General features: G+C 44.9%; 1 protein-coding gene across 1 annotated transcript; it reads right to left on the reverse strand.

Annotated features, from left to right (window-relative positions):
* Positions 1–5579: 5579 nt before the first annotated feature.
* Positions 5580–7356, reverse strand: LOC104066216 (scale keratin). The gene is made up of 2 exons (XM_009568792.2): positions 7254–7356; positions 5580–6596 (listed from the first exon to the last, which is right to left on the reverse strand). Exon 2 carries the CDS (start codon positions 6576–6578, stop codon positions 5925–5927), a length of 654 nt encoding a protein of 217 aa, XP_009567087.2. The 5' UTR covers positions 6579–6596; positions 7254–7356; the 3' UTR covers positions 5580–5924.
* Positions 7357–11776: the final 4420 nt, after the last annotated feature.

Raw genomic sequence — 11776 nt, forward strand, 5'->3', positions numbered from 1 at the left:
GATTTAGGTTAGACATAGGGAAGAATTTCTTCACCATCGGACTGGTGAGGCCCTGGCCCAGGTTGCCCAGGGAAGGTGTAGCTGCTCCATCCCTGGAGGTCTCAAGGCCAGGTTGGATGGGGCTTGGAGCCCCTCATCCAGTGGGAGGTGTCCCTGCCCATGGCAGGGGGTGTGGAAGTGGATGATCTTTAAGATCCCTTCCAACTCAAGCTATTCTATGACTCTATGATTCTATGATTTTGCAGGATACCAAGCATTTGCTACTGCTGTCAGTAAAAATGTATTTCAATAGTCAGTTCTGTAAAGTTGAAACTAGAATTGTAACGTCTGCTGTGCATACAGGGAAAAGGGAAGAGGCAGGAAGGCTCTGAAGAGCTTTTATAGCTTTCTCAGGCTGCCTGGAGGATCTGAGACATTCTTGTACATTTACCAACTTGCATTCATTTCTTTTTTTTTTGTTGTTTAATATGGCTGAGTTCCCACCAGTCAAATTGTTTTGTTTACTGTTTATGTTTATTGCCTGGACTTATCCTGGCTTCGGATGAAAACCAGGATCCGTGACGTCTCTTTCATCTTTTTTTTTTTTTGCATCCATTAAATATACCTGGCTCTTTATACCGACTCCACCTTCCCGAAATACAGATGAGTCAAAATTCAATTTGGTTAGGAATTTTGTCTGCTCTTTAGCATTTTAGTCACGCTGGCCCATGGGAGCATCACTGCTGGCACAGCAAGAGCTCTAATTTAAGTTCTGAGTGTGCAGTTTCACCCAGATAAGTGACTCTGAGATTTAGGATCATTACTGTTTGTAGTGTTCCAATGAGCAATATCCCAAAGCTTTCAGCTCCTGGGGTGAGGAGGTTAAGCCAGACCCACTAACTTGACATATGATCACCTTCATATGAGTGGGGAGCATAGAAAAGCTGGGGAGCGGTTCTTGATCAGGGAGGTTAGGGAGAGGATGAGGGGTAATGGTTTTGAGCTGAAAGAGGGGAGATTGAGATGAGATCTTGGGGAGAAATGTTTTGCTGTGAGGGTGAGGAGGCCCTGGCCCAGGCTGCCCCGAGCAGTGGTGGCTGCCCCATCCCTGGAGGGGTTCCAGGCCAGGTTGGATGGGGTTTGGAGCCCCTGATCCAGTGGAGGTGTCCCTGCCCATGGCAGGAGTGGGACTGGATGGGCTTTGAAGTCCCTTCCAACCCAACTCATTCCACGATTCTAAGATTCAAGAGAGGATTTGTAATTTTTTTTTGTCACTGCTATACATTTGGATGAGTTTATTTTCAAAACTATATTTATTTTAAGCCAATAGATAGCTCTTGCTATAAAAGAACATGATATTTAACATTTTAATACTGCAGTATTTTGTCTGTGTGTGTGTACAGGAGAGCTTCAATGAGTAGCGTCACTGATGGAGGTCATCGCATGCCTAAGGACATTCAGTGGTTGAAGGATGGAATGGGATTTTTAACATGTGATTTTGTACAAATACGCATTTGTATTTTAAGTTAAAAATATGGAAGGACTCCAATTTGTGACACTGTATAATATGAGGTTTCTGAAATACATTAGTTCCAAATTTTAGACGCTGATTGTGTTCAAACAGCGTCACACAACTTCAAATTTCCTGATAATACTTTATTTGCATGTCTGAGCCATTGAAGAAAATGTGTTCTGAACTTTGAAGGTTTTTTGTTCTTCAAAAGTGTACAGTCAGCATTTATTTCCTGGGCGATCCTCATGGAGATACTCACAGTTCAGAGGTAATTTGTGCGTCTCTACCTAAAGTGATTTAAATACTAGGAGAGGAGCGATTGGAGTACTGATCTCTGCCCTATAGCTTATTTATTCGTTGTATATGATTACTTTTCAAGCTAGAAATTGACTTTGAAAAAGAAATTGAATGGTTGCAGGTTCCAATGTTCTTGAAGTCCACATAAAATGAAGACAATGTTATTTGCTTTCAAAAGGGTTTAAAAAACACAAGAATATTATAAACTCCTGTAAGCTACTACCAGTAATTTGGAGCATAATTTTGGATAATAGTGCAAGGCGCAGTAGGGGAAAATAATAATTTAATGGCAAATGTAAAATTGTTTGGCGTCTTCTTGTGCAAGACTTTCAGTGTCTCTCACTAGCTGAAAATTCAGATGCATCCTCAATCTGATCTGAATTGTGTTCCTGGAGTTTGATGTAGGAAGAAAGGTAAACCAGCAGGCTCCTTAATCTAAGGTCTTCGACATCCAGCTCCCAAATTGAAGAGCTGTGTCTCAAATTCCTTCATGGATGTGTAGTAGTTTAATATTAAACAAACAGACCAGACAGCTGATAGTCTTTCATCCTGCCTTCTGAGTCAAGAAAGTAAAACAATATTTTCCATCAAATAATGTATTTTCTTTGTGCAATCAGTAAACAATTTTATTTTCTGACTCTTTCTGGCTGTCTGAGAGAAATTTGGTGAACCTACAGTCCAGCTCAGACTCAGAAATTGTAATTTCTGGCTTTTTGGGAGTGAAATGTGTCAAAACACCTGCTCTCCATGAAGAGGGAAGGGAGATTTCACAAGGGAATTCACTTATGTCTTTCCTAATACATATATTCATCTGTGTCAAATGACGCACATTGCTTATATTGTTGTTAGGATGCAAAATAATTCCTTTAGTAACTCAGATGAATCAGTCGATCTGACCAGGAATTGCCTGGGCTCATAAGATTTTAAGATAAAAGAAACCTCTAGAGTGGTATGCATACATTATAGTGAGGAAATTAAATCAAAGCAATAAATATAAACAGTGAGGAAAAAGTAAATCACCAGCTGGGAATATTTTGCATACAAGAAGTCTTTAGCAATTGGCTGGGAAACAGCTACGTGCACAAAGTATGTCTCAGATCCTCAGGCACTCTACGATACAGTATAAAAGCAGCGCAGAGAGAGTTGCTGCCATCCACTTCTTCTACTTCGTTCTCCTTGGTGGAAAGGGTAAGTCTGAATCTGCTCAATGGTCTGAATTGTTGCCTTCATGTGTTTTATCTTTGTGCTCTCTTGTCCATAGAAGTCTAAGGTTCATATTCTTTATCAGGGTGTTTGGGACGCTTGCAAGCAGCTTTCTCTGGGAAGGATAACTGTCCTTTGAATGCTGGCGTTTGCTGGACACAGAACTTCAGACTAATTTTATTTGTGTCATCAGATCATTTGGTTCCAAGATGTTAAAATCTCTGCATGTGAATTTCTCAGCAACCAGAATTGTAGAAGCGTAGAATGGTTTGTGTTGGAAGGGACCTCAAAGCCCATCCAGTCCCACCCCTGCCATGGGCAGGGACACCTCCCACTGGATCAGGGTCTCCAAACCCCATCCAACCTGGCCTGGAACCCCTCCAGGGATGGGGCAGCACCACTGCTCTGGGCACCCTGGGCCAGGGCCTCCTCACCTTCCCAGAAGTGCATGTGGAGAATCAGTACAGAGACTTCAGCTTTCTTGAAGCTTTTAATTTGTATCTTGCTTCCCACTATTGCAGTACTGCAGGCATCTTGGAGGAGTGTTGTGGGAAATGAGCTATCAAAGGCTGCTCAGAAGCAGTTAGAGCTGCCCTCTGTGGCACAAATGAGTTTGGGTTTCATCGAATTCTCCTTTCAATCTAAAACTTACACATTATTCCATTTGCCACATAGTCTCTGGTTAGTTTCTTGCCTTCCTCATCTTAGCAGATTAATTACATGACTGTAATTACAACTTCTTTCTTGTATTTACTTTCTTCCCTGTGTTTCAGACTTAGTTCCAACCCGCAGCCATGTCCTGCTACGACGTCTGTGCTCCCACCACCTGTGGCCCAACCCCGCTGGCAAATAGCTGCAACGAGCCCTGTGTCAGGCAGTGTCAGGACTCGACATACGTGATCCAGCCTTCTCCTGTGGTGGTGACCCTGCCTGGCCCGATCCTCAGCTCCTTCCCACAAAACACCACCGTGGGATCCTCAGCATCTGCAGCTGTAGGGGATGCTCTCAGTGCCAGCGGGGTCCCTATCTCCTCTGGCAGCTCCTCAGGACTTGGAAACCTTGGATATTCAGGTCTAGGTGGCCTTTATGGGAGGTCCTACCGTCGTTACAACCGGTGTGGGCCATGATTAAGCCACCACAAAGGAACCACCAGAAGCTTCAAAGCATGATCCGGATGCAGGACTGAGTTTGTGACCACGGCCATACGCTTGCTGACCACTCTCAGCTTTTCCCTAAGCTAATGGGACTGCAGAAGCTTGGCTTTTTTTGATTCGATGCCTTTCTCTGTTATCAATGAGGTGAAAAATTTAACTATTATTGTTGCGTGTAGCAGCTGGGTGTCCAGCTGTAAAGCATTGCCTTCAAATAAATAATTAGTTTTATCCATATTCAAATCTACTGCTTTCTTATGCTGTATATTTTTTTTTAATGTTACTTCTCAGTCATTAAATTTATGGTGCATCATAATATGTGTCTTGCAATATTCTTTTTCTCTCTCTCCCTCTTTGCAACCTCCTCTGGGAGAAATTTGCCTGTGCATAATATGTCAGTACCAGGCAGATCTTCATTTAAATCACATCATACCAATTCGTAAGAAGGTAATCATAGAATCATGGAATGGTGTATGTTGGAAGGGACCTCAATTCCATCCAGTCCCACCCCTGCCATGGGCAGGGACACCTCCCACTGGATCAGGGGCTCCAAACCCCATCCAACCTGGCCTGGAACCCCTCCAGGGATGGGGAAGCCACCCCTGCTCTGGGCAACCTGGGCCAGGGCCTCCCCACCCTCACAGCAAAACTTTTGTACCTAAGATCTCATCTCAATCTCCCCTCTTGCAGCTGAGAACCATTTCCCTCTCAACCATCACTACAGTCCCTGACCCAGAGCCCCTCCCCAGCTCTCCTGGAGCCCCTTTTTCTACTGGAAGCTGCTCTAAGGTCTTCCTGAAGCCTTCTATTTTCCAGGCTGAACAACCCCAACAGTCTCAGCCTGTCCTTCTTTGGGAGGTGTTCCAGCCCTCGGATCGTCTCTGTGGCCTCCTCTGGACTTGCTCTAACAGATCTATGTCCCTCCTGTGCTGTGAATGATTTGGTGAGTTCGTGATTCATCAAATCCCAGCCACTTCTGGTATTAGTTTCATACTCCCTTTTTAGACTATAAAGAAGATTTTCCTATTAACAAAGAATGGCAGAATATCAAGAAAAACATTTTAAAACCAACAAATTAATGAAAAAAATCACATATAATTCTTTCTGGGTTGGTTCCCCAGGTTAGGAAGGCTGCAATTATGTGGTAATTGGTTGCTAAATTATGTAGTGATGTGGGGGCCTTTGGGCTGTCACCAGAAATCCTCAGAGCAGTAACAATTACCCTGACAGTTCTGAGCCTTTGGGAAGATGATGACTACTAAATTGCTAAACAAACACTCATTTACAACGCTGTTGAGGCCTTCAGGATCCCAATTACCCTCTCATTACACATTTTAAGGAGAGATTGATTAGGACAGGCTGTTAAGTTAACTCAGCACACCAGGAAGATCTTCTCCCAGAGGAGGCTAAAGGACAAATGAAAACCAAAGAGGCTCTTGTGCAGCACCACAGGGTTTTAATGGGAAAGAGAAGCACAACAGCCAGCTACAGAGGATCAAGACAAGGCAAGGGGAGATGCATCGAGCAGATGTCATGCTCTGGTACCGGTGCCCTGCTCAGGAACCAGGGAACAGCTGAGGTGATGGAGGAATGAGGGGATACTGAGCTTCAGCCGTGCAGCCAGGGCACACGATGGCACAGGGTGGTGGGCTGCTGGGCACACGCAGCCTCCTTTTCTCCCCATGCCAGGGTAGATGATGGATGCTCCTCATGGCTCTCGCTCGATGTCCTTGTGCTGCTGTCTGGGCTGTTTCTGGTTCTGGGCACCAACCTTGGCGACTTCAGAAAGAGCCACAGCTCCCACGGCGGAACCTGCGCCACCTCTGGGAGCCAGGGTAGTAATACCCATTGCCATAGGAGGAGAAGCCAGAGCTGTAGGACCTCCCACCGTTGCCAGAGATACTGGACCCATACTGGCTCCCATATCCCAAGGATCCTCTGTAGCCAATGTCATCTCCATAACCCAGGCAACGGCCGTACCCAATGGAGCCCCCATAGCCTCCATAGCCCCCAAGACCAAAGGAGTTCCCATAGCCTTGGGATCCTCCATAACCACCCAGACCAAAGAGGCCCCCATAACTCCTTGATCTCCCGTAGCCCAACGAGCTACCGTAGCCCCCTAACCCTGAGGAGCCACCATAGCCTCCCAAACCCAAGGAGCCACCATAGCCCCCTAACCCCAAGGAGCCACCGTAGCCCCCAGAGCTTTGGGAACTGAAGGAACTCCCCAACAAGGCTGGGCCTGATGAGCCCACAACGCTCTCCTGAGGAAAATTGCTGAGTATGGGGCCTGGGATTGTCACCACAGCTGGTGGGGGGAAGATGACTGCTCTGGAGTCAGGGCACTGCTGCACACACGGCTCGTTGTAGCTCTCGGCAATTGGCTGAGGGCAGGTCACGCCGCAGGGTCTGAAGGACTCACTGTAGCAGGACATCCTTCTTGTGATGTGAGGCTGCAATGCACAGCAGAAAGCAGGTTTCAGATGCAGAATTCACCGGACTAGATGCTGGTGCTTGCTTAAAGTCAGTGGAAATTGTGACAGCCCAGACTTCATTACCTTGTAAACTAAGCCTACATCTGGTCACATAAATCACATTCTAGGCTCTGTTTACTGTCAAGATGCCCAGATGTCATGCATGGATGCAGACATCTAGCGTCCTGTATGGTTAATCCCACACTTGATATCACTGTTCTTGCTTGTAGCATGATGAATCTAATTTATTAAGATCAGCTGAAGCAGAGTGAAGTTTGTTAGTGTATTTACAGCAAGTTAAGAAAAGCAGCAACAGATGAAGCCTGCTGTTTTTACAGTTTAACTTTCTGGTAGCACTCAACTTCCAAATAGGAATATTTGCCCTTATGGGGCAATAGATGCTATAATCACTCTGATATTTTTACATTTTATACTGCATGTGGATCCTGAATTGGGACTAAAATGCCTGGGAAATGGTTGTTCAAAGCAGGACAGTAAAACTTCCCATTTTGTTCTAAGTTTGACACCTTCTGACCCCTGCAGTTCTCAAACCTGCCAATCCAGAGCATCATCCACAGTTTAGCAGTGATAGAAAGAAGCTGGAGAAGAACAGAGGTTGAAGCAAATCACACTTACCGTGTTCACCGAGGAGATTAAGCCAGGAGATGTGGATAAAGAAGCTCAGACTGGAGAGAGCTTTTATACATGTCTCAAACTGCTTACAGAAACACCTTTGTGCCTCAGGTCCTACATAGTGACAAAAATAACCTCTGAATTGAGGGATTTAATTTTGCTTGCTTTGCACTGCCACTCCCCACCTTCGAAAACAAGCGTGATACAACATCAGTACCAACTTGTGGACATTGGTCTGGTGAATGATGAGATCTTTCAGACATCTCACACCCAGCAGCAGTGTTGAGGCACCTGCTATTTAATTCCACTTTAATTTTGAAGATAATAAGTTTGATTTTCAGGGTGGATGAGTAAGGATCAATTAAAGTCATCCGTCTTTTCAGAATAGTGCCATTGACAGGGATGCTATGAAAATATGTGCAAGCTGGATAGAAAGAGGGAGAGAGGTAAGAGAAATAAGGAGACTTTCAGGTATCACATCTGCTTTACGAAAAAAGGAGTATTTAAGGAGTATTTGCAGTTCAAATACCATCAACAAGGCCAAGTGAAAAGTTCTACACCTTGGCCAGGGCAATTTGTGATTTCAATACAGGGTGGGGGATGACATTATTGAGAGCAGCCCCATGGAGAAGGACTTGGGTTGCTGGTTGATGAGAAGCTCGGCATGAGCCGGCAACGTGTGCTCGCAGCCCAGAAACCAACCGTGTCCTGGGCTGCATCAAGAGAAGCGCAGCCAGCAGGGAGGGAGGGGATTCTGCCCCTCTGTTTCTCTCTTGTGAGGTCCCACCTGCAATATTTTCTCCATGAAATTCTGGAATCCACAACATAAGAAGGAGATGGAGCTGTTGAAACAGGTCCAGAGGAGGCTACAAAGACGATCCGAGGGCTGGAGAACCTCCTGTATGAGGACAGGCTGGGAGAGTTGGGGTTGTTCAGCCTGGAAAAGACAAGGCTCCTGAGAGAGCTTAGAGCAGCTTCTAGTACTGAAAGGGACTCCAGGAAAGCTGGAGAGGGGCTTTTTTCACGGACATGGAGTGATAGGACAAGGGGGAATGGCTTTAAATTGGAAGGTGGAAGATTTAGATTATACATTAGGAAGAAATTCTTCACAATGAGGGTGGGGAGGCCCTGGCTTAAGTTTCCCAGAGAAGTCATAGATACCCCCATCCCTGGAAGAATTCACGGCCAGGCTGGATGGGTCTTGAGCAGCCTGGTCTAGTGGGAAGTGTCCCTGCCCATGGCAGGGGGTTGGAACTGGATGGGCCCCTTCCAACCTAAACCATTCCATGATTCTATGATTAATTACTCATGCATTATCCAGCATTAAAGCTGGATTCTATTGTTATTTTTACTACTGGCTTTGAAATATCATTAAGACAGTGACACTTGATGTTCCAGATCCTCCTAGGAATGATAAGAGGCATTACAAACACCCACTAAACATTCATATTTGATGTGTTGTACCATTGTTATACACAAACATGCAGCTATCAGCACGCAAATCTTGTGCAAGAGCATCAATTTAGAGACGCGTGAATGAAGTGCTCTGTGTCATCAGTTACATCTTCATGCATTAGAAATGGACTCTTTTGGAGGAGAAGTTGTCAGAGCAGTGGTGGCTGCCCCATCCCTGGAGGTGTTCAAAGCCAGGTTGGATGGGGCTTGGAGCCCCTGATCCAGCGGGAGGTGTCCCTGCCCATGGCAGGGGATGGAACTGGATGGGCTTTGAGGTCCCTTCCAACCCAAACTATTCTATGATTCTGTGTCATAATCTCCCCAAACACATTAATACTCAGTAAAATAAAGAACTTGATACCGTGAACAAAAATCAAATCATTGCAACACGGATGTTCTAAGTCGCAGCCTGGTTAGCGAATCGAAAGAGGTAACGTTGGTTGGTATATTTCTAAATGGTACTATTTCATAACAAGGGAGCTTCTAAATCATTTAATATGATAATAGAAATTGCAAGCATTATGTATTAACGAGTGTTTGTGAAGCAGCTTAAAGTCATTATCATGCAGGTGCCTCATTATCATCAGCAAATCCTGATGACACTTCAAAGGCACAGCTATCTTACAATTTAGAAGTAATTCATAGACTATCTTTTGCAATATTGTTAAATTAGAAAACAGCAGATTTGCAAATAAGTGTATGATGCCACAGACTTATTCCATTAAAATATATCCCTTTTAATTCTATTTTATTAATTTACCGCTTTTTCGTACGTGGTCAGTACTTCAGGGGTGGGGTGGGAAGAAAATTAGGATTGTTTTTAAGTGTATTTCTAACAGAACTTCTATAACTACAGGTTTTAAATGAAATTTGGGAATGTTTGGTATCAGCTTTAGACAGAGACCCTGTCAGTGGTTCTGGCTGATTCACAGGACCATTGGACCGGACCTTAAAGATTATCCAGTTCCATCCCTCTGGTGTAGGCAGGGACACCTCCCACTGGCTCAGGGGCTCCAAGCCCCATCCAACCTGGCCTGGAACCCCTCCAGGGATGGGGCAGCCACCACTGCTCGGGGCAGCCTGGGCCAGGGCCTCCCCAACCTCACAGGAAAACATTTCTCCCTAAGATCTCTTCTCAATCTCCCATCTTGCAGCTGAAAACGGCTCCCCCTTGTCCTATCCCTGCACTCGCTGACAAAGAGGCCCTCCCCAGCTGTCTTGTAGGCCTTCTTTCATTATGGGAAGGTTGCTGTAAGGTCTCCCCAGAGCCTTCTCTTCTCTAGCCTGAAGAAGCCCAATTCAATAAGACCTTTTCTGCTTCTTAGGTGGTGGCACTAGGCCCAGCCATTGACCTGTTAACCTTGTGTCATCTGAATCATCTCAGAAGACTTGAGAAAAGGATCTTGGGAGTGGTTTCAATGCACCAATGCTGGCTTCATTTGGGCTGCCATTAATATTTCTAGTGATGTTGGGGCTGTATCATTCCCCTATGTTATCTGACAAGTGTAGTAAATCAGACAGAGATTTCCTTGCCTGGTTAATTGTAGGTAAAATGAAAAGCCAAGCACAAACTTGGTCTTACTGCTTTCATGCTGTTATTAGCAACGGTGATATCCCACCATGAGTGAACCTGCATCTTGTCGGCTCTTTGCTCTGCTGTATAACAACATTTCAAGATCCTTGGGCAACTCCAAGGAGAACTTGTGTCCTCTCAGAGCCAAACTTCTAGCTCATACTGAATGACCTTCACCTGGTTTGGGCATGTGGCATCAAAAAGGGGTCCACACCATGTAAGTACTACCTTGAACATGAAAATGGGACTAGCATGATACACCACTCTTGTTCCCGTTTTCGATCCATGGCCATATGGCCACCCTTGAGCTGCAAGTTCGTCAAGTCCCCTAAAATGACAATCACAGATAACTGATCATCATCATCAGTTGTATCACACCCACACTAATATTTGGGAGGGACAGTGCTGAGGTGGCAAAATTAAAGCTCCACGATCACGTTTGTTTTGTAACAAATCAAGACCAGAGGCACGAAGGGTGACTTAGAGAAGGGTATAAAAGCTAGTATCACCTGCAGCCCTTCTATCCACTTCTCTTGTCTCAGCCTCTGCAGTGAACGAGGGGTAAGTGAGATTTCACTCATTCTTTTTACTACTATTAGCTCTTATCTAACAATGGTTTTGTCACAGAGATGATTCCTACATGTATTTTTAGTCATATATCTGGTGTTTCTGTCTGAAAATGTGTCTTTTTTCAGATGCAGCATCAGGAGTCACTGCGTTAGGTTAGGAAGTAGATCTTGAAGCTAGAGAAAAACTTGGGGTGAATTACAAGCAGATCTTGTCTCACTAATTTATCCAGTACTAAATTTCTATTTCACATCGAATTATTCACAAAGGTGATCAGAATGAGATGGAAGAAAAGGTAAAGGTTGAATTGATGCAAAAATTAGTTTTGTTTGTTAGCATGTATAAATGTATCTGTTTCAAAGAATCATAGAATGGCTTGGGTTGGAAGGGACCACTAAGCCTGTACAGCTCCAACCCCCATGCTGTGGGCAGGGACACCTCCCACTGGATCAGGGGGCTCAAAGCCTCATCCATCCTGGCCTTGAACACCTCCAGGGATGGGGAATCTATAACTTCACTGGGCAACCTCTTCCACCACCTCCTCATCCTCATAGTGCAGAATTTCTTCCTTATGTCTAATCTAAACGTACCCTCTTTCAGTTTAAATCCATCATCCCTTGTTCTCTCACTGTATGCTCTTGTAAAAGGCCCCTCTCCAGTTTTCCTGTAGGCCCTCTTTAGGAACCAGAAGGCTGCTAGAAAGTGTCCCAGCAGCCTTATCTTCTCCGGGCTCAACAACACCAGCTCTCCCAGCCTGTCTTTATATGGGAGGTGTTCCAGCCTTCATCTCCATGGCTTTCTCTGGGCTTGCTCTAACAGATCCATGTCACAGACTTATTGCTTAATAATCATCGTTCACCTCTTCCCAGTCCAGCTCTGCTGTTTGTTCATTTACCTTAAAACTCCTTATTTCTGCTCATTACATAATCAC

Source organism: Cuculus canorus, chromosome 28 (genome assembly GCF_017976375.1).
Source record: "Cuculus canorus isolate bCucCan1 chromosome 28, bCucCan1.pri, whole genome shotgun sequence".
Taxonomy (NCBI): domain Eukaryota; kingdom Metazoa; phylum Chordata; class Aves; order Cuculiformes; family Cuculidae; genus Cuculus; species Cuculus canorus.

Coding starts and splice junctions, on each gene's coding strand:
- LOC104066216 (XM_009568792.2), bottom strand. CDS start 6,578: ATGTCCTGCTACAGTGAGTCCTTCAGACCCTGCGGCGTGACCTGCCCT.